We start from the raw sequence: 23,063 nt of genomic DNA on the forward strand, positions 1-23,063 counted from the left end.
TATGATCGCAATGGCTAGATCTGGCGTTATCGGCATGCAGATAGATTATCACGACGCAGAGACAGTTCAATAATATCCATTTTCCATTCGATTGCCGTCATTGTATTATGTTCAGAGTTTAGCGGCTGCTCATGGTAACAACATATCATGCCCGTTACATACTGTACAAATTACTCAAGGTTGATTAAAATACAAAACTTAACTATAATAAAACCAGAATACTCCCATTAATATATTACCAACGAACGGCTACCCAAAAATCATCGCACAACCTATCCACATCTATACCAGGCCGCACGCAAAAACCTGCAAAAACCAAATTTTGGCCGTAAATATTACTCACATGTCATGCAAATTTGACAAAACCTGTGACCCGACTCATGTAGAATTTATGAACTGTACGTGTGATTAACTGCAAACTTAATCAGTCATACGAGTCTTGGACATGGCTTAATAGTCGTCCCGCTGAACCTTGTTGTCCAGACGGAGCTCTTGTGTGTTCGCGCTATCAATCTGCTCATATGGAGGCGGAACAGTATCATCACTGCTGCCTGCGACGGCATCACTGTTGCTTGGGACAGTATCGTTGACGGTTGGGCCAGTAGCAGTATCAACTTGGGCGGGCTGGACGGGGACGGAAGCAGCTGGTGGGTAGACGCCGCTCTGCTGTGGGGCCTGGGCAGGGGTGGGCGAGTTGCGAGAAAAGGCCGTCGGGACCTGCTGTGGAATAGGCGAGTAGACAAACTGCTGGCGGCTGTAGAAGGTGGTGAAACCGGGTGCAGACTGGTGCCGATGGCTGTAGTCCTGAGACTCTAGATCGGTAGACTCAATAAATGGCTCTTCTGGAAAGCGCGCAATGATGTACCATGAGTGCTACATGTCGTTAGCACAGGGAACTGAAATACGACGATAACACATTTTTACCAATAAACCAGGAATAAAACCTAGCATGCACAGAGCGATATTGATGAGAGAGTCTGCGGAACAGATACCCCGCTTGATCCAGACAGGCAAGGGTGGGAAGAGGATGGCGAGAAGGATGAGTATGACATCGGCAGAACAGCAGAAGAGACACATATTGTGCGGTTATTTGGTAGTGTAGATGCGATTTATATAACCTAGAAGAGTACTGTACGGAGAAAAGTGGGTTCTAAGGCACGACAGATATAAAATAATGACGACTTTGTAAGTTAAAAGCGTGACGCAGACTGCAGCTTTAGTGCGCCCGAACGCGCGGCTGCATTCGTTCGGCTTAGCCCGCAGCCGTCATCGACGAGAGAGTGAAAGTTGTGTACCCAGACTCACAAGTCACGAATACAACTTCTGTGACTCACCGGTCCCTGATTGCCAATTCGGATCATGGCATGCAAAAGCTCTTCTAGAAGGACGCCTCATCTGTCTGGTTCCGGCTAGTTTCCGCTATGCCTCATGAATATTTCTATCTCTAGCGCGATAAACTTCGTAGACGCAGGGTTTATCAAGTAATCGCTGCCATTAACTTTAGATACAAACAATCATGCTCTATCTGTACAAAATATGCAAGTACCCAACGCCCCATTATTACTCAACCAAAAATTCTACCTGCTCCATCACCCCTCTGCCAAAGAAGTCGCTAACGACCTTGAACTTATCGTCTCCTTCCTCCAAAGCCGCCTTAAACAAATCGTGTCGATCCGCCATATCATCTTGTGCGCGTCTGATTGCGCGAATCGTGGCATTATTTGGCGCACACTGCGGGCACTCCGTGTCCTCATTGACATCGTTCAAGCATCGCCTGTGGTACGAATGCTTGCACATGAAATGCACAGTAGGAAGATCCAATGGTGCTCCGCAGCTTGCGCATCTCGTCGACTGGAAAACACGAGGCTCCGTCTCTAGCTCCCGGATTTCATCTAACTTGGCCTTTGTCTCTTGTCTGTACGATTCTGTTAGACGGCGGTTGGTTTCAATCTCTTTCTTCTCTCGCTCAATGATCTCAGACAAGTATGCCCTCACGATCCCCACTGTCGCAACAGCATTGACACTCAATGCTTGAATAACTTGGAGAGGCGCCATAAGTCCCTCCTGCTCGATCTTCTTTAACACCTGTGCGAGCTCATCGGACGCCACAGCCATGACCTCCGGAGAAGATGTGAAGTACGACAGCGCCAAAGGATACAATTCCGGCTCCTCGTCACCATACTTGTGCAAAGTCTGGATTGCACCAAGCGTGTCGTTAACTGCCACAGATGATCTGAAAATATCAATATACAAATTCTCCCGTTCGCGAACCAATATTCGACCATCTCTAAACGAGTATAGGTGTGACAGTAACAACACATTTGACTGATCAATCGGCGCGTTAAATCCCGTTATCAGCACTTTACTCTTCTCTTCCCACTTCTGCTTCTCATCTTCTGTCGTACTAGCCTCTGCTCGCTGAAGATACATCTCGAATAAAGTCGTGCACATGTCAGCCTCATCGCTGGCTTGTCCACCGACAACACGATGATGTGCAATGCAGGCTTCCAAAAACACAATCAATTCCTCAGGCCGATCCACAAACGTGGCGAACGCTGTACGCGGCTTCGGTACCTTGTAATCAGGAACAGCCAGGTCTGACGCGAAAACACGAGGATCTATAGTTACCGGCGCATTGGCAACTGACTCATTTCCACTGGGTAATACCCCGCCGACCATCGCGCTAGACAGCTTACCAACATTGCTGGTAATCGTACTCATAATACTCGGCGCAGGCTCGCCTACTGCCCCAGACAACACCGATGCCGGCCGGCTGCCAGCCATGTATGGGATCAAATTCTTGTAATTTTGAAAACCAAGCATGGGTGATGTAGGACGCTGCTGCTCACTTCCTAGAACAGTTGTGGCTGTCGGATCAAATTCACCCACATTCGCAATCTTTCGAATAGTGTACCTGCCGGTGAAATAGTCGATGAATAGAGACGTCGTCTCACTAGGAACGTGTTGCAGCAGAACACGTCCATATCGAGAAAGATTGTAGTACATATCCTCTGGAGTTAGACTTCTGATGAAGCGTAAGCCGGATCTGTAATCGCCAAGATCCTGTAATGTAATATCAACAACAAGATCATTCTGCCCGTGCTTCTCGGCCAAATACGCAGCTTGCTGGAAATATCCTCCCTGTCGACACATTTGAATTGCCGTGTCAAGGTCAAACTTCAAGTTCTCTCCTTCAGATTTGATAAATGTTTCCAATTTCTCCGTGTCCTTCAACTTTGCGTAACAATTCAGAAGCAACGTAGTGTGATCAGCTGTAGCGATACCGCGGTTGTGCAGTTCCTCCAAGTATGACGTCAAATTGTATATTCTCTGCGAATCAAGATACTTTCTGATAACTTGACTAGCCTCCCCACCATCAATCGCCTTAATATATTGGACCATAGCTTCATCATACTCGCCCTTGTCGTACAAATAATCGCCATACTTCTTATAGATCACTAGCACACGCTTTTCGTCAGCACCGGCGTTAACTGCAAGTGTTAATGCAAGACCGTAAAGATTTCGCTGATACAATATATCCAGTTTCGACTGTAGATCTCTTTCCTGGTGCCGATACAATTGGCCGTCACCTCCAAGCACGTACAAGTCGCCCCACTCCGCAAAAATCGCCTTCACGCCATCCACAAATTGACCGGTGTATGCAACAAACTTATTTTCCGTATCGAGGATGGTAAATTTTGTCGTATCGAATGGATCGTCACGCGAAGGTACACTTCCTACAAATCGACGCAGCGTAGATTGAACGCTAGCGTCAGAAGATGCCGCCGAGAGCGAGACAGTTACCAAGTACGACTTGTACACAAAAATACTATCTTTCGGTCCATCGTACATGTAGCATGGACCTCGTCCATATGGCGTATAGAAATAAATAGCATCGTCTCTTGCTACTAAAATCTCACCTGTTGATTTCTTCAGCGCCATGCATCCGGAACTGCATCCTTTTTCTTCCAATACACGAGCGGGCTGTCCCTGATTTTTACCACTAGTAAAAATTGTGAGAATTCGCGTGGTCGTTGCAATGTAGAGAAACGACGCCTTGCCGGCTTCATAGAATGCCAAACCAGTGACAGGGTCTGAGCTTTCAAAGATTACTTTCTGCTTCAATCCTTTGTCGTTGAGAAGGTCGCCTCGAATGAGAATGACGTTTCCATTAGCCAAGCCTAATGCTATCGAGGAGAGATCACTTGAGACAGCGAATGACGTAATCTAAGCAGTCAGCTAATATCCAAACGACGGGTTACGACATGCATACCTCCCATATCTTCTTCATGTGGATGGTTATAGAAGCATTGCACTTCGGTCCGGTCGTCTTTTTGTCCGGCTTGTCAAGAGACCATAACCGAACCTGGGGCTCCGAATTCTCGATTTCCTAGTCGCAATGAGTATATGTTCCAATTCACTGGAAAACCAATGCATTACATACAGCTACAGTAATAAGATTCGGCGTCCCATCCAATTGAGTCATGTACGTAATGGCACCGCCATTGTCATGAGCCACGAATGACACTTGTAATTTTAGTGACCTAGAAACAATCTTGACAACTCCTTTGTTCGTCGCCAGGTATAACGAGCCCGAACCCGCACATACTGCGGTCACGTTTGGATCCTAATTTGACCATCAGTACTGCCGTCCCCATTGGCAACTCATCCCCTTCACGGAGTTCGTATCCTTGCAAATTCACGTACAGAATAAAGCGGTCCATCGTCATCCGCAACCGACGGGTCCCTAATAGGAAGTGCATCGAAAAATGTGAACTGGCGCCACTATATTCATGCACGTTAGTCCTCTCCGGTCAGGGCCAATACCACATCCCCACATACCGCAGTGAGTACCATCGTAAGTGGATGCGTGCAGAGCCAACAAACACCTTCCTGAGTCGTTATGCTACGCCGTTCCGGCGACTGGATTAGATTGAGGATTGGAGCTGGTGGTTACAGATAATGCTAGTGAATTGGTTGTCCGGAATCGGAGCTGAGAGTTTGAAGTGTGGATAAGATTTGTGAGGCAGAGGTGCATTGCACGTGACATGAATGTAGCACATATTAACTTTGGCAAGCACATATCTGTGAAACATGCGATGCTTTGGGGGCCCAAAATCTATAATTCCAATATTTTGTAGGTGCACGATCCGCAGTATTTGGATAAGACGGTACATATTATATAATGTCTACAGTACGTTGAATTAGTCATTTCACATATTTATGTGAGAAAGTCTCTCTGTGTTTTATACAAGACCGCTGACGATTTAGTTTGCTCCAATCAATCCCAAGCCGTTCTTACAGGACCTGACTGGCAAGGACGTGGTCGTCCGTCTAAAATGGGGCAAGACTGAATATAAGGGTGTTTTGATCTCAGTCGATTCATACATGAATTTACAGTTAGATAATACCGTCGAGTACGTTGATGGCGAGAATAAGGGTGCCCTCGGTGAGATCATGATTAGGTAGGCTGCATTCTACAGTTTCGATCCAAAATTGAAGCCATGTTAACATCTAGTAGATGTAATAACGTTCTTTGGGTTAGCGCAGCAGGTGGAGATGAAGAGAAGATGGCAGAATGAGGCGAGCCAGCCTTTGTGACGACTATTGGCGCACGGTGATGTTACGATATAAGGATAGGACGACGTGAAAACTGATATTATGACCTTATCGACTTTGGAATATACAAAAGTTGGCATTTCACTATACAGTCATCCATGTACAATATCTATAATTTACAAATTATTTTACATGTAGTGTTGGGAGATCGGTTTGCGACACGTCAAGCTCCTCGCTAATCATCTCACGTACAATATCCAAAACATTCCCCGCTTGTACGCGTACCAGGCCATCTCCATCAGAGCTCTTGATGTATCGCATGCTTCTAACTATCTCCTTGGCAAACTCTTTAGGAAACTCGTTGAGGTCACGGACGCCAGTGAGTAACGATCCAACGAGCACCACAGCCGCACGACGCAATGGAGCCTTATTTTCACCGGGCTCGAATGTAAGCACACCCAAGGCGCATTCAATTCCATCTTTGACCCATACAGACAAACCACTTGGATTTGTTTCGCAAGCCATACCGAGGATGCTTAATGCGGACGACCGAATTCGTGCATCAAGCTTGTGATTCGATATTGTAGTAACCATGGCGTGAACAATGATATCAGCATTGATACCCGTGAGTGCACCACCCAATCGTTGTACGGTGCGCAAAATGGCTTCACCAATCCGAAGACGTTCGTCCAGGCTTAACAATTTATCAGGAGCCGTGTACTGCGCGATCAACCTCTTTATGACGTAGATACCGTGTATGTCAGTCAATGCTTCAAGACCTTTAATACTATTTAGGTATATGAACGAATCTTCGTCGTTCAACGTAGACAAATATATCTTGAGGACCGAGTCGACATTGACCACAGGATCGCGTTCTGTAATTAGAGTTCGTAGTAGATGCAAACCGTATGCACGTATTGGAATCAGTGGATCCTGAAGGTGATTGAGCGCCGACTGATACCTCTGCTGAGATTCAGTAATATGAGAGTTCGATGACGCTGTCGGGACTTCAGTCTCATTGAGTAAAAGCGCCAATGTCGCTGCTGAGGATGACACTATGCCAGGCCCGTGTTCTGATATATATTTGAGAGATGGCCCGAACGATTTCAGGAGACGCTGATCGTCTGAGCTAAACCTCACCGCTTTGCCAACCAAAGATTCTGAAAGCATCGCTGATAGTAGAGATACTGCAACTGACACACTCTCAGAATCTGTATCCATTTCTTCTCTCTCTTCGTCCTCGTCATCCGAGTCCGGTTCCTCGTCAGGCTCAGATGAAACAATGCCAGCCAACTGCACGGACATCGGCTTTGCGACATGCTCATTATCTTGCTTATCGCGTAAAGCAGTGACATAATCGTCTAGAATGCTTGATACGAGTACAATAATTTCTGACGGCGATTCGATGATCTCCGACTTATGCTTTTCCAGTACTCCCTCCAAGAGTCGCAGATCGGTTAAGACTCTGTATCGCTGGTTAGCCAAGATCCGACTGTAAGTGATAGAAAATGTCAACTCACAGAAAGGGATCAGACGTAGAATCCTTTCTCTTCACTAGCCATCTTCGCACGGTCTTAAAAAATATTTTTCTTAGAGATATCTTATCGAGACCATCAATAAGCTCCATAAGGAGGTCAATCCTTTGTTCGAGATTGTCAATGCCTTCCAGACCAGCTATGAGGTCATTTTCAGCCACAAGCTCTGTGTAGGTCTTTCCTCTTTTGCGAATCTCAATCTGCCCATTCCCACCATTACCATACTTCCAGGCGTCATCGCCATCATAATATATCCTGTGTACGAGACTATCAATTTTCTCATCTGGACGACCAGTTTTAATATACACCGACAATAAGCCCATGGTAGCATCCGTGGCCCGCTTCGTGCGCTTTTGAAAGCACGCTAATGCCCATAAACTGTAACATATTGGCGATTGTAGAACCTCTACAATATCTGGAGGAGAGTTGCGGACTAATTGCGAAAGCCTATTTATAGCTTTTGATAACTCTGCGTCGCTCACAAGGACATCGTTTTCAGCTTTCAAGTCGCTTTTGGGGGTAATCGATTCAATAATTGGTTTAAATATGAAATCAGTTACAACTCTGGGGCGCGACTTCTGCATTGATCCAATAATCTGCACTGCCGCTGATACCAACAACTTCTGTTGAGAATTGTCGAGGATATTGAGCAATTGAATGCCCACATGAGTAAAGTAGTTTCGAGGCTCTACTCCTTTGGGAATGCTACATAGGACCGTAGCTGCCCGATGGAGCTTGTCGACAGATATCTGATCGTCTTCACGCAATCCTCCAATCATCTCAATGAGCGATTTGACGCCATCGTCCGGCCGACTGATGGGGACCATCGCAAGAGTCCGAGTAAGTAGCTGTAAGCACCATGGTGGCGTATGCTTGTGTATCAGCATAGTGATATACGAGAGTAACGTAAAAGTTTCCAACCTAAGCCAGTATGAGCACAGATCTTATTTTGGATTTGAATACACACCTATTTAGGAAATCCGTGAACATTTTTCTATACTTCGCAAGTTCATTGGTGGAAGATATAGGATTGAATCCCAGTTCCGCCAAACCAGATATGATATCCGTGCAATACTGACCACCCATAATCAAATCGGCAATATCATCCTCACTCTCAACAATATCGACCAGAGTATCAACGACATGGCTCAATATATCCACACGTCGATTGGTGGTCAATTCATTTCGCCGCCAATTTCCGTCCTTCCGGCGGTTTTCAAGAGGAATACCGACACCTGGTGTAAGACAAGGGTAGAGGCATTCTATAACGATGAAATCTAGAAGTGCGTTGATTGTCTTCATATCTCCTAAGGCGATAGAAAACAGGTCCGGATTATTCTTTTGATCATCTTTGGACGCCTCATCAATCCGTTTTAACAGACAAATAAGGTATTTAGATATGAATAACTGAGGATCATCGTCGTCTTCCGAATTAACTAAGTTCGAGCCGCTCTGACTTTGTCGAAGATGCTCATAGAAAATTGTATCGAATGGCACATCTCCTTGAGAGGTCTGGATACGTGCCGCTTGCGAGAGGACGTCGCATGCCTCAGTAAAATATTTTGTCAGGTTGCGGGCCATATCCACAAGGAAACACTCGAACTTATTAATATATATTAGTCCAGTGTGCTATACTCTACCGGCAGGGTCGATTATAAACCCGATCCAGAACACTGCCTACCACTACACCGCAATAACAAATATACAAGATAATCGGTACTATTCAGATTGAAGCGTTATTGATTCATTATCGACTCGATTGGTAAGTGCATATAAACCTCGGTTACTGTAGGCATGAAGTCATAATAATTTCGTCGACTCGTTGGGAGTTTCATAACCTCCCGGCGCCACATCTACCCGCGACGCAAAGTTTACACGCTTCGCTAACAATTTTTCGCCTCGGCTTAAATCTGATTTATCGCCATCTCCCACGTCCTATCACCAGTTGTCAGAAACAACGACAGATACTTCACATTCTGTTAACTATGCCTGAAGAACGAGCAAGTAAGAGGTATAAACCATCGGCTGACGAAGTCGTCAATCCATATTTAGCGGACAACCAAGACGACTCGGACAATATTTATACGCGGTCAGCCCCTAAGAAGAAGCTTGGGTTTGAAAAGAGCAGCGCAAACGGTTTGCAAGATGCTCCTCTTACAAACTTTGTGCGACATCAGACAACTGCTGAGCAGGCACTTAAAGTGGAGGTGTGTTTATTGTTCTGACTGCTAATAGGGTGATACTGATCGATTGCTGTAGGACGGTCCTCTAAATCCATTCAACTTAAAACCGCTGTCGCAGAAGTATTTTGATATCTTGAAGATCCGACGTGACTTGCCAGTGCATTTGCAAAGGCAGGAGTTTCTAGATCTTTATCATTCAACTCAGATCTTGGTCTTCGTCGGTGAGACTGGTTCAGGCAAAACAACTCAGATTCCGCAATTTGTTTTATTCGATGACCTACCACATCTTGGTAAGTAAGCGTGCGAAATCTTATTGTGAGATATCCTCTAACACATTTGTCAGAGGGTAAAATGGTTGCTTGCACGCAGCCTCGGCGAGTGGCTGCTATGTCCGTTGCTAAGCGAGTCGCTGATGAGCTGGACGTGAACCTCGGAGAAGAGGTTGGTTACAGTATTCGTTTTGAAGACAATACTTCCAATAGGACAATTCTCAAATATATGACGGATGGTATGCTTCTCAGAGAAGCCATGAATGACCACAATCTAGACAGATATAGCTGCATTATTTTAGATGAAGCCCACGAACGCACACTTGCTACAGATATTCTCATGGGTCTACTGAAGGAAATTGCGCTGCGGAGAAAAGAATTGAAGATCATAATCATGTCAGCCACACTAGACGCACAAAAGTTTCAAAAGTACTTCCACGATGCGCCACTGCTCGCTGTTCCAGGAAGAACGCATCCTGTCGAGATCTACTACACTCCGGAATATCAACGTGATTATCTGGAAGCCGCTATCCAGACTGTTCTTCAGATTCATGCTACTGAGCCCTCCGGCGATATTTTGCTGTTCTTGACGGGTGAAGAAGAAATTGAGGACGCCTGTCGTAAGATTTCCTTGGAAGCCGACGAACTAATCCGTGAGACCGACTGCGGAGAGCTGAAGGTTTATCCACTTTATGGATCCCTACCTCCACAACAGCAACAGAAGATATTTGATCCGGCTCCAGGTCCTAGGGTCAAAAATGGGCCTCCGGGACGAAAAATCGTGGTTTCCACCAACATCGCCGAGACATCTTTGACTATCGACGGGATTGTTTATGTCATTGATCCAGGATTTTCAAAACAGAAGGTGTACAATCCCAGAATTCGTGTTGAATCTCTTCTTGTTGCACCCATCTCAAAAGCTTCCGCTCAGCAGCGTGCAGGTCGTGCGGGTCGTACAAGGCCAGGAAAGTGTTTCCGTCTCTATACCGAAGAAGCGTTTAAGAAAGAGTTGAACGAGCAGAGTTATCCGGAGATTTTGAGGAGTAACCTTTCCTCTACAGTTCTAGAGCTGAAGAAGCTTGGAATCGATGATCTTGTTCACTTCGACTTCATGGATCCTCCTGCCCCCGAGACTATGATGAGAGCACTGGAGGAACTGAATTATTTGGCGTGTCTGGATGACGACGGAAATTTGACTCCCCTTGGCCGTCTCGCTTCCGACTTTCCTCTAGACCCCATGTTAGCTGTTATGCTGATCACGTCGCCAGAGTTCTATTGCTCGAACGAAATATTGTCGCTTACTGCATTGCTATCCGTTCCCAGTATCTTTGTTCGACCCAACAGTGCGAGAAAGAAAGCCGATGAGATGAAGATGACTTTCAGGCACGTTGATGGCGATCATCTTACTCTACTAAATGTATATCATGCGTTCAAGAGTCCGGAGGCTCAGTATAATCCAGCTCAATGGTGTTATGATCACTTCCTCTCACTTCGGTCCCTTCAGAGCGCTGATAATGTTCGATTGCAGCTTAAGCGTATCATGGAGAAGAATGACCTTGACCTAATTAGTACACCCTTTGAGGATCCTAATTATTACACCAATGTTCGGCGAGCGCTTACTAGCGGCTTCTTCATGCAGGTTGCGAAGAAGAGTTCATCAGGGAAGCATTACATTACAGTGAAAGATAATCAGGACGTTCTGTTACACCCATCAACTGTCCTGGAGAAAGAAAGCGAATGGGTTGTTTATAACGAGTAATTAACTTTCCACTACTGGTTTACATAATTCATTGTGCTAATCATTGATTGATAGGTTTGTCCTTACGACGAAGAATTATATTCGCACAGTCACAACGATCAAGCCAGAGTGGCTGTTTGAACTTGCTCCGGCTTATTTCGATATTAATACTTTCAAGAAAGGCGACGTGAAGATGAGCCTAGAACGAGTGAAGCAGAAAATGGAGGTTGCCAGAGAGCGTGCTGAGAAAAGAGCACGAGCTCTAAACAAGAACGGAGGCACTAAAAGTAGATATACGTGAGGTGAAATTGTAGGTTGTTTGTAGTCAAGATCGACAGAAGGGTTGTTTGTAGTAAGATCGACATGTAGGATACAAAATAGACCTATAGACTGCGTGTATGAATACAAATGATGCATGTTAACATTTGATGGAGATAGTATTCATAGAATTATGCTTTGAATATTTTGATACAGCCTATATTTTTAGTTCATGTTAAAACAGCCAATATTTTTAGTTTAGGGATCGCACTTGAAAGTTTTTCTTGCTGATGATCGATAAGCTAAGAGTGCCAATGGTATTTATGCACCGCATGTGTCCATAAATAGTTTAGTTACAAGGGCCACCCACATTGGATTGACGCCGCACAGTGGCCTTGTGGGGAACATTTAATGAAGCTCAACGGCTCCCGCCACAGTCGAGATCCGGTTCGGCGTACGAGGATGATCTTTGGAGGTGCAACTGTCCCAGTTGAACCGACCCGGGGACTCCACATCAGCAACAGTTCTCGACGAGAACTCCAGAATTACAATGCCTAATATTCAAGCCAAAGCGACCAGCTACGGTATCGTTATCGACGCCGGGTCGAGCGGGTCGCGTGTCCAGATTTACTCCTGGCCGTCAACATTCACGTCCAAGTTGACGCTGCCGAAGGTCGGCAAGGGCGGTGTCGATTGGTACAAGAAAGTCAACCCAGGCATATCTTCTTACAGCACGCATGTTGACGATCTTGCTGAGTCGCATCTAGAGCCGTTGATTGAACATGCGAAGAAAATTATTCCACGGGAGAAACATGCCGAGACACCGATTTTTTTGTACGCGACAGCGGGTATGCGACTATTATCTCCCGAAGACCAGCAAAAAATACTCAGCAGAGCATGCGAATACATAACGGCGAAGTCGACATTCCTTCTCACAGACTGCGATGCTCATATCAAGATTATTGATGGCGAGACGGAGGGACTGTATGGCTGGCTGGCATTGAACTATATGATGGGCGCGTTGGATGCTCCAGACAAGCACAATCATGGGAAAGGACATCATACATATGGATTTTTGGATATGGGCGGTGCTTCTGCGCAAGTTGCGTTCGCGCCGAATGCTTCCGAGGCCGAGAAACACATGGACGATTTATACGCAGTTCGACTTCGCACTCAATCAGGTGAGCCGAGAGAATTCGGGGTTTTTGTGTCAACCTGGTTGGGCTATGGAGCGAACCAAGCACATAGACGGTATATTGAGTTACTTGTCGAAGAAGCGGAGGCCAAGTCGTCAACTCCGTCGAATGACGAGTCAGTATCTAGCAGGCGAGAAGTAATCATAGATCCATGCTCACCAAATGGGTACCGAGACGATGACGAGCCATTGTTGGGCAGACGGATATTGCAAGGAAGTGGAAATTTGACGGAATGCCTTTCCAAGACGTATCCACTGTTATCGAAAGACTTGCCCTGTAACGACGATCCCTGTCTCTTCGGCGGTGTGCACGCTCCTAGAATTGATTTTGATGTCAATCATTTTATCGGAGTTAGTGAGTATTGGCATACCATGAAATCGAGATTGTTTGCGGACGTGGTGCCTATGGGCGGCAGCGATAAAGAATTAGAGGGTGCTGCTGGTGGAGGTGCCTATGACTACGCAACTTTTTCCAAGAAAGTGCAGACTTTCTGCGCACGTGACTGGTCAGAAATGAAAAAGGCGAAGGATACGAAGAATATCGACAAGGACCAGTTAAAGCTCCTTTGTTTTAAGGGTTCTTGGGTCATGAATGTTCTGCATTCCGGTTTTGGTGTACCTCGGACTTCAGCGTTAACGGCATCAACAAGTGGTACAGACAAAGTAGTTGACGCAGCATCGAACAAAGGCTTTGTGGATCATTTTAAGAGCGTTGACACAATCAATGGTGTGGAGCTGAGTTGGACACTAGGGAAGATGATTTTGTACGCGTCCAGTGAAGTTCCTTTGGCTCCTACATTTGCGACTGCCAATTCGAGCCACACAGTTGTTGGCTATGGCCCTAACAATGGCAACTTTATTCCCGAGAAGTTAGACATAGGAAAAGTAGTTCCATTAATTCCCGAGAAGGATGATGACTTGGATGGCTGGTGGGATGACTACGGCTTCAATGTGACGAGCTTATCGAGGCAAAGTACTCTCAGTCAAAGGAGATTACCAGGACTTTTGATGTTTGCAGCAATATTCATCATGATGGCGTATGTTCTGACTGGCAAATTCCGTCGCCGGAAATTGACGTTTACACTTACTCCGAAGCGATATCGTCGACGCGTGTTCGGAACCAATACGCCAAGCGGACTGGAGAGCGGTGTAAACTTTGTCACAAATGCGGCCACGCCGGTCTAAATTTTTGCATAGATTGTGGGACTGGTTTGGGGCGTTTTCGCATCGTTTGTTACATAAGAAGCGGGATCTTAGAGTATTATTTGGATGTGCTTAGTTTTGTGAGGTCCCTTTGATTTCTAATTGCTTATAAATATACTCGTGTTTAATACATGGAATAGAACTAGTTACCTTGAAGTAAATTGATACTATCAAAGTGCAAATATTTATCCAGTATGTTAAATGGCTGTCTATATGATTCATGGCTGCAGTATCATAAGGAGTGGGTGGATGGACAACTAAGATTACGGGCGCGGTTCTGGGTTGGGGCTAACTGTGCTATGATATACGCAGCACGACGGACGGGTAATATTGAGAACGGGAGACCAATTGCAGTCGCAGATCTCTACTTTAAGCCCGTGCTTACGTCCATCTTCGTGAGAATAATTTGGACTCCTTGCTGCGCGAACCGCCGAATCTGTCACAGAACCTCACAATGGAAGTACACACTCCTAACGAGAAGGCTCCACTGATACCAGTGACAAGCAAGTCCTACGCCTCGATATCGTCAATTCTAGAAACTGAAAGAACACTCCATGGTCCTCTTCCCGAGGCAGGGTTTGCAACCTTCCTGCACATTGATGGTCCCAGTGAGGGTCCTCTTGTGCCACTACACGAAATTACTCAATGGGATATGCATTTTAAAAGCCCATTTTTCCATGCTATGATTTGCAATAATGATCCATGTGATGGTAGAGATTTGGGCGCCAATGAGCGGAATTTCCTCGCCTGGCTAAGGCTGGCCGCAGGATTTACAACGACTTCCTTTGCTTTCATTACCAATTTCTATCTTCCACCCGGTCGCTCGATTTTAGGTCCAGATAAAATGATAATTAATGAGCCGTCATTACAGAACAAAGGGGCGTTGGCATGGGGACTAGTCTTCTTAGCATGCGCATTGTTTACAATCATCAACGCATATTTGAGCTACGTTGAGCATATGCACCATATCGGTCGGCGCGTGTTGATGGTACAGTTTAGTACGCAGACTTTGGTCTTCTTTGGGTTGTCATGTCTAGCTATGTTTACTGCTGCGTGGTATATGATGGCCGGTGGACTGATACAGGAGAGGCGCATACAAGCGTGGATTTAGCTTATCCCAGCTGTGACTTAATGGGCATATAAGTTTGATTGCATATGGTTAGGTGTAAAGATGGGCTGTTGATGACAGATCGGCCGTATAATTCCATGCATGGGGTGTATTTTTATTTAGTTTTACGTCAACGAGATGGTAGCATGTATGAAAGTGGATTTTAATAACTGTTAAGAGATGTCTGCATATAGACGTAATGCAATGGAGGACATGCATATATTTTGCCAAAAGATAGATAAATAATCTGCCGGGTCATGAGACCTGGAGAGACATGTTCTCTTTGATACATGTCATAACCATACATGCAGACTCTACTCATGCATCACCTTCAACCTTTCCATCGAGATGCCTGATGTCCAGGAAGGACAACAAATTCGAAACTACCACTCCTGTAAACCTAAAAATAAAGATGCATAGAAACGAAACCACATACATGCAAAAATAACTAACCACCAGCAAAGAAAAAGATATATAGATTAAATCATCACAAATGCGCCTCATCGTAACCCTTTTTTTACAACCAACTCTATTAAGCACATGCATCTGAATCGACATGGATATCGTCTACCGTTTCGTCATCATCGAAATCAGATTCCGGTTTGATTTCAACAACTTCGTCGCCTACCGCTACACCGCTAGCGACGACGGCATCGCTCGAAAGTTCAGCAACATCCGTCATGTTGGGATCATCATCGCCAAACACGACCTCCACATCATCTGTGTCGTCATCCAAGACGCCAGGATCTAATAGGCCACTGGGACTGGTTCCAGAAACCGCAGGATCCTCTGCACTATCAGTGCCCACACCGAGCAGAGCACTCCCCTTAGGCATTTCGAATCCGACTCCGCATTTAATATGACGGCTCGCAAGACCAGTTGGCCATGGCGTGCTAGCAACGCTAATAGCGTCTGAACCGAGTGTCCGCCCTTCTCCAGGAAATCGTGGAACGGATGAGGCGGAGGACGAAGAACTCGAAGAGGAGGAAGGAGACGTATTGACGTTGAAGCTGATCGCACTAGGCAGAGTTGCCTCAGAATACAGTGGTGGCGAATTTAAGGACTGCGACACTGGCGAACCGATCTCTTTGTCAGATGACGATGACGAAGTACCAAATGCTTGCTCATGTGCTGTCGACGAGCTTATACTGCCATGGAACTTTGAGCCGCCTAGTGGCGTGGAGGAACGTCGCCGATAGAAGAGCATGTACGCTGCGGCTGTTATACCGTCTTCGGCAGTAACCGGACGGACAGACGAATCTGAAGAAGTGTTAGTCCTTAGTCTGATTACCAGGTGCAACGAATCAAACCTACCATCAAAATAATACCACTTCCCATCAACGAAATTCTTAACATTAGCAGTGTAATGGCCACCTCCTAATCCACCAAAATGGTTGTCGACCGCAAACAGATCGTAGACGAGATGTTCAGGACTCTGCGACTGCTTGGGATCACCTACTCTATCAGAGAGATCCAAGCCTTCAACTGGAAAGTCAATCTTCACGTCGATCTTATCTCGTCGGGAGCTGCTCGAAAATCGCTTAAGATGCACGGCGAAAATATCGGGTACTTTCCATATTTCGAACGTCTTAACCGCTTGCTGATGTTTCTTACATCGAGGACAATACCACAAATCGTCCTCACCAAGGACTTCCGGTTTAGAGAACAAATTCAGACAGTCTTCCAAACTGATATCCTGGTTCTGCTTGGACCGTCTCCGCGCTCGTTTCTGCTGCAACTCCTCACTAACAACAGTTTCGATAAGTTTCCAGACTGGCTGCCCACGAAGACTATCGGATTCGTCGGCTCCAAAACAGGCATCATAGACTTCCTTATTCCAGTAGCATACAAGTGACTCTCCCATTGTCACATAAGAATCATGTCCGCCAGTTGAACCATCAGATTCCCAAGAAGGTGCACCATAGCCTGGAAGCTGCGGTCCATAACCTGTGGAACTTCCATTTTTCACCCCTTTGTCTGCAGAATCGAAGAGCGAAGCCATGCTCAATGATTCACCTTCTGAGTCGTCATCTGAAACTTCATTCGGCCCGACACCATTCGGAAGTAGAGAACTCGGAACCACAGCGCTGTTATTGTCCTTATCACTGGCATCCTGCATCTCGATGTCCGACGAATTACCTCGACTGCCATCAAGCCAATGTTCGTCAGCATTGTCATCGTACTCAGCTGCTGGTTCGGCTATCAATGGTAGCGGCTGTAGTGGTTGTAGCGCGGAACGTTCGGCATCTGCAGCTGCCGTGCTCTCACTATCAACTAAAGATGAAACACCACCTTCTTCGTCCGCATCATCAGCCGGATCCACAGGATCCAGTATCATTGATGTCTGCTTGAAAGGGTGCGGTTGCGTTGTCTTCCTTGCCTTTTCATAACGGTCGCGAATATCCTCGCCGCCATCCAATCTCGAGAATACTGCGTTAAGACTTTTGTACACTCGTCCATAAGAGCTAACCGCATTCACGCTAAAAATCTCCGGCCGAGATGGACTGCCAAGCTCGACAGTACCACCATCGTCCCCCCATTCCTCCAGAACTTTATTGGTCGACATACCCTTGTATTTCTCAACTAGTTTCTCGTATATCTTATTATATGATGAAGCCTCGGTGGGAGTAAGTGTGATCAGGAACGGGTAACCGAAGATCTCCCGAGAATGATAGTCTCCCGGAACCTTGTCTGTCCGGTTGAGGACCGGGAAGATCATAATATCGGAATAATCGGGCTCCATAGGGACTTCGTCCAGCTCGTATAAAAATCCGTCTTCATTAGAGTCGATCTTGTCTGAAACCAGATCTGAGTCCTTATGGAAAGAGAAAAATTTGTTGCTGTAGATGGACGCGGATATCAACTGCAATATTGCATCTCAGCAAACTCGACTTTGCAAACATTTTATTAGAAGAATCATACCTTTTTAGGATCAACTTTCACGATTTTAGCGACATAAGCCTTGTACTCTTTAATGGAAGCGCCACCGTTAAGCTCAACATCGACTTTCACTGGCCTGCCCTTCGCAGGAACGAAGTAAATCTCCTTACTCCATGTGTTGTCGATCGGTAATGGCAGCGTCAAATCCATAAATGGGTCGAATGTAATACTGACCTTGTTGCAAACAGGACACACAAGTGTCGACTTGTACATTCCGGCGAATAAGTCCTGAATGACAGAGTCATTGCGCATGCGATGGAGTTCCCAGCATTTGTTGGCAAGTTCAACAACCGCTTCTTTGCTATCGACCTGATCGTCCGGCAGTTCTGGTTTCTCAGTGTAGGGCTTCTTGAGGATGCGGTTGAGATCCTCGTGAAGGCCGTCAAGCAAGAATGCAAGAAACTCCTGAGAATCATGCTGTCCGTATCCTGAAAACATCGGTCCGTATCGGCCAATAACTCCTTTAATTTCCCGCGGCACAAATGACGCCATCGTGTTTGCGCTTCCAAAAATATTGTGAACGAGCTGACCGTAAGCAGATGCCACTTTTCCGTCCATACCAAGAGGATTCTGAGGATTTAATTCCGCCTTATATGAATCCAGCAAAAAGTATTTTGTAAGCTCCTCGACATGGGTCAAACATTGTAACGCGGAATTCATATAGCAAGTGTTCCCAAGGTTTGACAGTCCGGTAGTCCCCTTCGTTCGACCGCTTGGCTCTGATTGAGGCCGCTTTGGGATCGGACGAACGCTATGCGTACTGCGATTTCGAATACTGGCATTATTTGCCACCGACAATGAGTTGTTGGTATAGGACCCAATAAAATCTTTCTTCTCGGTGACCCATTCATCGGAGAATGGCGACTTTTCTTCCACAGCTAAAGCTGCGTCCATTCCAAGCCCAAGATCCTGAAGTGACTCATCCTTACCGTCGACCACCTCCTTCTCGTTGATTAATTTGAACCGCGCAATGTCGAGTTTACTGGATGGCGGCGATTGCAACTTCCAAACCCGAACTTGACCCCGAATGTCTAAACGATCTTTAACGGCTGCTTCTAGATCTCTGTAACTGCTGGTTCGAGACATGACCACAGAAGGAACCGGTGCCGAGTCCGAAGACCTGGTTGTGAGATGATGCAATGTGTAAACGGGAGGATACACCTCGACCTCAATATTCTTGGAAAACGGAGAAGTGTTGACGGCAGTGCGGGCAACGGCTTCGGAATCTTCGCTCTCACCGAACCTTTGTTGGCCATTAACGATTACTTCTGCCACAAACGAAGGGAAGAAAGGAACTTACCACGCTCGCAATTGCAGCCATGCATTTTCCGAAACAATTTCAAACTCACAATCATCAGCAGATTTCAGTTTCTGGCGGTCATCGAGAATAGAAGTGTTGTCAATCGGCCCAATATCCTCGCATGTCTCGGAAGTTGTGAATTCATCCCACCATCCCTTCGCGATGATATACCACGTCTGGCCCTCCTCTACTGGAATATTACATAATCTGTTAATCGTCGCAATCTGTTCCTCGCGCGACGGGAGCGCGGACTGGACTTCGTATTCCTGAAGTTGAGGTGATGACGATATAGTTGTCCAATTCGACATTGCGGAACGCGGACGCTCATCATCGACATCCATCATCTGACGCTCGCCCCCGGGAAGCCGAAGCGGAATCGGCCGCTTGTACTCTACCGCATCGCCAGAGAGATCATCCAAGCCGTCAGCAGCAAAGGAGGTGTCTTCGAGAAGACGAACTCGAGGAGACCCTTCGTCGTCATCAGCCGCGTCGGAGAGCGGCCTCTTGATTGACAACGACGAAGTCGATGAAAGAGATGGCGATCTTGGCGCGGCGTTATTCGGCGAAGTCATGCCCGCCGAAAGTGATGGTGTATCAGACCGAGATATTGGTGGTGAAGGTGATGGCGATGGAGACAGCATGGGCTATTAATTTGACACAATATAGTCTAATATTTCTGCTGCAAGGGTTAGCTACATAGTGGAAAAATGAACAACAATATTCATGTCTGTTCATTCGCGACGAATAAACAATTCTGCCCTGGTTCGCCTCCTTATTCAAGGTCATCGCTACCGTAAGCAGCGCCGTTGATTTCACAACCCCAAATAGTCACCAAACTTGACAGCAACAAAACCGAATAGTATACCTTAGAGCATTCCAGTAAGGAGCACGTATATAATAATAACGAGAAAATTAGAGAGTACTGATATTCTCTGCAAAGTCCTCCAGTAGCACGCGTGCTTTCTACTCTCTTCTCTATACTTCAATATGGCCAGGAGAGATCTCTATGCTGGAGAGGTAAACAAGAACTACAATATACAAATTACTCAAGAAAATAGTCGTATAGAGTGCTGCTTGTAACGTGCCGTTCAACAAATTGAATATGTGGTTGCAAGGATGTTCTTGTCGCAACCCTTTAGGCTTTCCGTGTTGGGCGGAAAGAAATTTTCAGAAGGTGGTACTCTCGAATGCACGCCAAATCGTGCGCGGGCCTACCGTACCCCTGACTTCGCAAGTTGTAAACGCGCCTTCCTCGGGACTTGTCATTATGCTGAACTAACTTCACAATGCGTGTTAGAGTGATTTCGTATTTCAGTCAAGAGACACATCCTTTAGAAGTACGTATAAATTCAATGAACTATTGATATCTAGCAATTATTACATGGAACATTGTGTGGAGACTACATGGCAGACAACCGTATCAGATGACAATAATGTATCCACAACACCGGCAAACCGCAAACCAAATCGGTATCCGAAATTGCGAGGAAAATCCGATCAAACCCCATATTGTTGCATGATCTCGTATCAATTGATCGTGTTTAGGATTCAGCAAAATGCCTCCTTGTTGAAGATCAGCATTGGTTTGCAGCCATTCGAATTCAGATTCAACATACCAAACAGCAGCACGCCGCCAGAGCGGCACAAATGCCCAAACAGCAGTTACTGCTGTTGGTGCCCGTCTGACCCTATATTTCAATGGTTACTCTATGCCCTATATGACGGTGATCATGGAGGATCATGTAGGGCTCATCGCCTTTCTTCAACAACAATAGCAGTATCTGTATCGAACTCTTAACCGTACCTGCTGTGGAGGACGACTGTACTGAGGCCCGGTTTGTCCAAAATATCCGCCTTGGTTGTATTGACCTCCTGGGCCACCGTATCCATACCCCCCTGGTGGGCCGTATCCTCCTCCACCGCCATAAGCCTGCTGCGGCTGTTGTGGGCCGTACTAGAAGTGAATATTATTAAGTACTTGTTCCATCACGAGAGATATGAGATTGGTATGACATACATAGGCACCGCCACCAGGTGCACGTTCTCCTTCGAACCCACTAGGTCCTGCGCCGTACCCTCGAGACTGGCCTTCGCCATTTTCCTTATAATATTCTTGCGATGACATACCCTGTTAATTCGAATTGTAACTATCCGATGATGGTGCTGATGCAGGTTTCGCTTTGCAATCTTCCAGATATTGGCCGTATGTTTTCAACTGATGACGGCGGTGATCCCGGCAGATCCAAGTGCACGAGGCCCAACGTTGAAGTATTTATGGGCCCATAAATGTTTGATATGCCGGACAGAGATCATCCAGTTTAAAGGAACGGCGAATGCTCAACGAATCCCCCCCGGGGGACACGCCAACAGGCAAAGAGAAGCCACGCCGGCGCGTAATTCTGCCACCGGACTTGGTTTCCAGCAACATAGTCAGGGGTTTTCTGAGTCCGCGGTCAGTGAGTGCTGGGTCATCGCATCACCAAATACCCTACAACTGCAAAGGCAGGCAAGATGAGGCTGGAGGTCACTCTGCCAGAATAAGGGGGCCCTTGCAGATCAGAGGCATTCTAGGTTGGCCCACGCGTCATTACTCAGTTACGAAGACGCGCCCCAGAAGACAAGTACGTCGCCAGTCGCAGGCCTGGAATAGAACAACGTAGCAGTGCCGAATCACGGTTTTTAGGTTGTGATGTTCCCCATATACAATGTGATGAGGCGCTGCGCTGACGTCACTCATGCCAACAACTCTGGCACGCTTATACCCTATTTGTGGCTATCTCCGCAAGATGACTGACTGGTTACTGATTTGCTGCACTCCTTAAAGTTGAAAAAAAAGAGAATATTCGTATTCGATTTTTTGCGCAACTTATATTCGTATGGGGATGTCTTATTCGTATTCGATTCGTCATTGTTCGTAGTGAGGTTAGGGCAAAGCCAATGACACCGAGCGTTGTTGCGTCGTCGTCTCATCTCTGGAACTGGGTTCTGACACCGCGTTTGCAACGACTTTGTTTCTCACCTCGACCGGTACTATGAAGATAGAGTTGTAAAGCCAGATAAGTCAGTGACAAAGGAGAAAATTGGCTACACTCTTGGTGGAGAACACATAGTGATGAATATCCGCGAATGGTAGCGACCGCCAGATTTTATAGCTATACCAGCCTCTGGGGTGTCGGTAGCTGAAAGATTGTTTAGTGGCCGCGATTTACTAGGCTTTTGGACGAACTCGTTGAGTACGGAGACTACGAGGCGTCTGGTGTGCTGCGATCTGAGGAAATCAGTGCTATTTAGGATTTACGAATAATTACGGATAATGCAAATTTTATTCGTAGAATTATTGTATAAGTAGTCGGCAACGATTTATTCGTATTCGACTTGCGAATACTCGTATGAATAACTTAATCATTAAGTCGTTATTCGTGGCACCCCCGGCTATTCAATAATAGTATGTATGCACAGGTGTCTGCCAATGCGAATCTCCAAGCTGTTACCAGACGGGAGGCTTACCTGATTACGGAAGCCTGGAATTGAATTTCCCTGGCGTTTTCCTGATATGTATCTAGAATCAAACAAAAATAAACAACCCTTAACCTTTGTCCACGAGCGCCGTCCTTCATTCGCATATGAATTGGTCAGTTATATACAACCTTAAGTCCAATTAGTCTCTTCTAAATATGTATTGAGGAACTTTTATTGCAGTTTGTCCGGTTGTCCGGGACTGCACTGGGAGCACCTGTCTGTGAGTGCGATGACGCGCTTTAGTTGTCAATAATGA

General features: G+C 46.1%; 8 protein-coding genes across 8 annotated transcripts; 4 read left to right on the plus strand and 4 right to left on the minus strand.

Annotated features, from left to right (window-relative positions):
* Positions 1 to 12: 12 nt before the first annotated feature.
* V1508DRAFT_414067 (uncharacterized protein) lies at positions 13 to 1,216 on the minus strand. The gene is made up of 2 exons (XM_066939874.1): positions 925 to 1,216; positions 13 to 873 (listed from the first exon to the last, which is right to left on the minus strand). The coding sequence occupies exons 1-2, from the start codon at positions 1,075 to 1,077 to the stop codon at positions 451 to 453; spliced, it is 576 nt and encodes a 191-aa protein (XP_066796900.1). The 5' UTR covers positions 1,078 to 1,216; the 3' UTR covers positions 13 to 450.
* Positions 1,217 to 1,461: 245 nt separating this feature from the next.
* V1508DRAFT_454828 (uncharacterized protein) lies at positions 1,462 to 4,983 on the minus strand. The gene is made up of 5 exons (XM_066942597.1): positions 4,843 to 4,983; positions 4,708 to 4,785; positions 4,445 to 4,627; positions 4,274 to 4,390; positions 1,462 to 4,227 (listed from the first exon to the last, which is right to left on the minus strand). The coding sequence occupies exons 1-5, from the start codon at positions 4,855 to 4,857 to the stop codon at positions 1,561 to 1,563; spliced, it is 3,060 nt and encodes a 1,019-aa protein (XP_066796901.1). The 5' UTR covers positions 4,858 to 4,983; the 3' UTR covers positions 1,462 to 1,560.
* A 137-nt stretch (positions 4,984 to 5,120) lies between these two features.
* Positions 5,121 to 5,750, plus strand: V1508DRAFT_438378 (uncharacterized protein). The gene is made up of 3 exons (XM_066942174.1): positions 5,121 to 5,194; positions 5,272 to 5,465; positions 5,522 to 5,750. Exons 1-3 carry the CDS (start codon positions 5,186 to 5,188, stop codon positions 5,580 to 5,582), a joined length of 264 nt encoding a protein of 87 aa, XP_066796902.1. The 5' UTR covers positions 5,121 to 5,185; the 3' UTR covers positions 5,583 to 5,750.
* On the minus strand, positions 5,694 to 8,907 carry V1508DRAFT_414075 (uncharacterized protein; the record flags this gene model as incomplete). The annotated part of the gene is made up of 3 exons (XM_066939875.1): positions 8,062 to 8,907; positions 7,080 to 8,015; positions 5,694 to 7,024 (listed from the first exon to the last, which is right to left on the minus strand). Coding segments are annotated over exons 1-3 (2,827 nt in total), but the record flags the coding sequence as incomplete, so codon positions are not given.
* Positions 8,908 to 8,978: 71 nt separating this feature from the next.
* Positions 8,979 to 11,806, plus strand: V1508DRAFT_414077 (P-loop containing nucleoside triphosphate hydrolase protein). Its single transcript, XM_066939876.1, has 4 exons — positions 8,979 to 9,301; positions 9,354 to 9,567; positions 9,621 to 11,301; positions 11,360 to 11,806. The coding sequence occupies exons 1-4, from the start codon at positions 9,080 to 9,082 to the stop codon at positions 11,583 to 11,585; spliced, it is 2,343 nt and encodes a 780-aa protein (XP_066796904.1). The 5' UTR covers positions 8,979 to 9,079; the 3' UTR covers positions 11,586 to 11,806.
* A 133-nt stretch (positions 11,807 to 11,939) lies between these two features.
* V1508DRAFT_414078 (nucleoside phosphatase family-domain-containing protein) lies at positions 11,940 to 14,293 on the plus strand. The gene has a single exon (XM_066939877.1). The coding sequence runs from the start codon at positions 12,093 to 12,095 to the stop codon at positions 13,920 to 13,922; it is 1,830 nt and encodes a 609-aa protein (XP_066796905.1). The 5' UTR covers positions 11,940 to 12,092; the 3' UTR covers positions 13,923 to 14,293.
* Positions 14,294 to 15,354, plus strand: V1508DRAFT_414079 (uncharacterized protein). The gene has a single exon (XM_066939878.1). It carries the CDS (start codon positions 14,395 to 14,397, stop codon positions 15,049 to 15,051), a length of 657 nt encoding a protein of 218 aa, XP_066796906.1. The 5' UTR covers positions 14,294 to 14,394; the 3' UTR covers positions 15,052 to 15,354.
* A 226-nt stretch (positions 15,355 to 15,580) lies between these two features.
* V1508DRAFT_351974 (uncharacterized protein) lies at positions 15,581 to 19,929 on the minus strand (the record flags this gene model as incomplete). The annotated part of the gene is made up of 4 exons (XM_066936837.1): positions 15,581 to 16,308; positions 16,363 to 17,911; positions 17,971 to 19,231; positions 19,289 to 19,929. 4 exons carry the CDS (start codon positions 19,927 to 19,929, stop codon positions 15,581 to 15,583), a joined length of 4,179 nt encoding a protein of 1,392 aa, XP_066796907.1.
* Between the last annotated feature and the right edge of the window lie 3,134 nt (positions 19,930 to 23,063).

Source organism: Lipomyces doorenjongii, assembly GCF_038497915.1.
Source record: "Lipomyces doorenjongii strain NRRL Y-27504 unplaced genomic scaffold V1508scaffold_14, whole genome shotgun sequence".
Classification (NCBI taxonomy): domain Eukaryota; kingdom Fungi; phylum Ascomycota; class Lipomycetes; order Lipomycetales; family Lipomycetaceae; genus Lipomyces; species Lipomyces doorenjongii.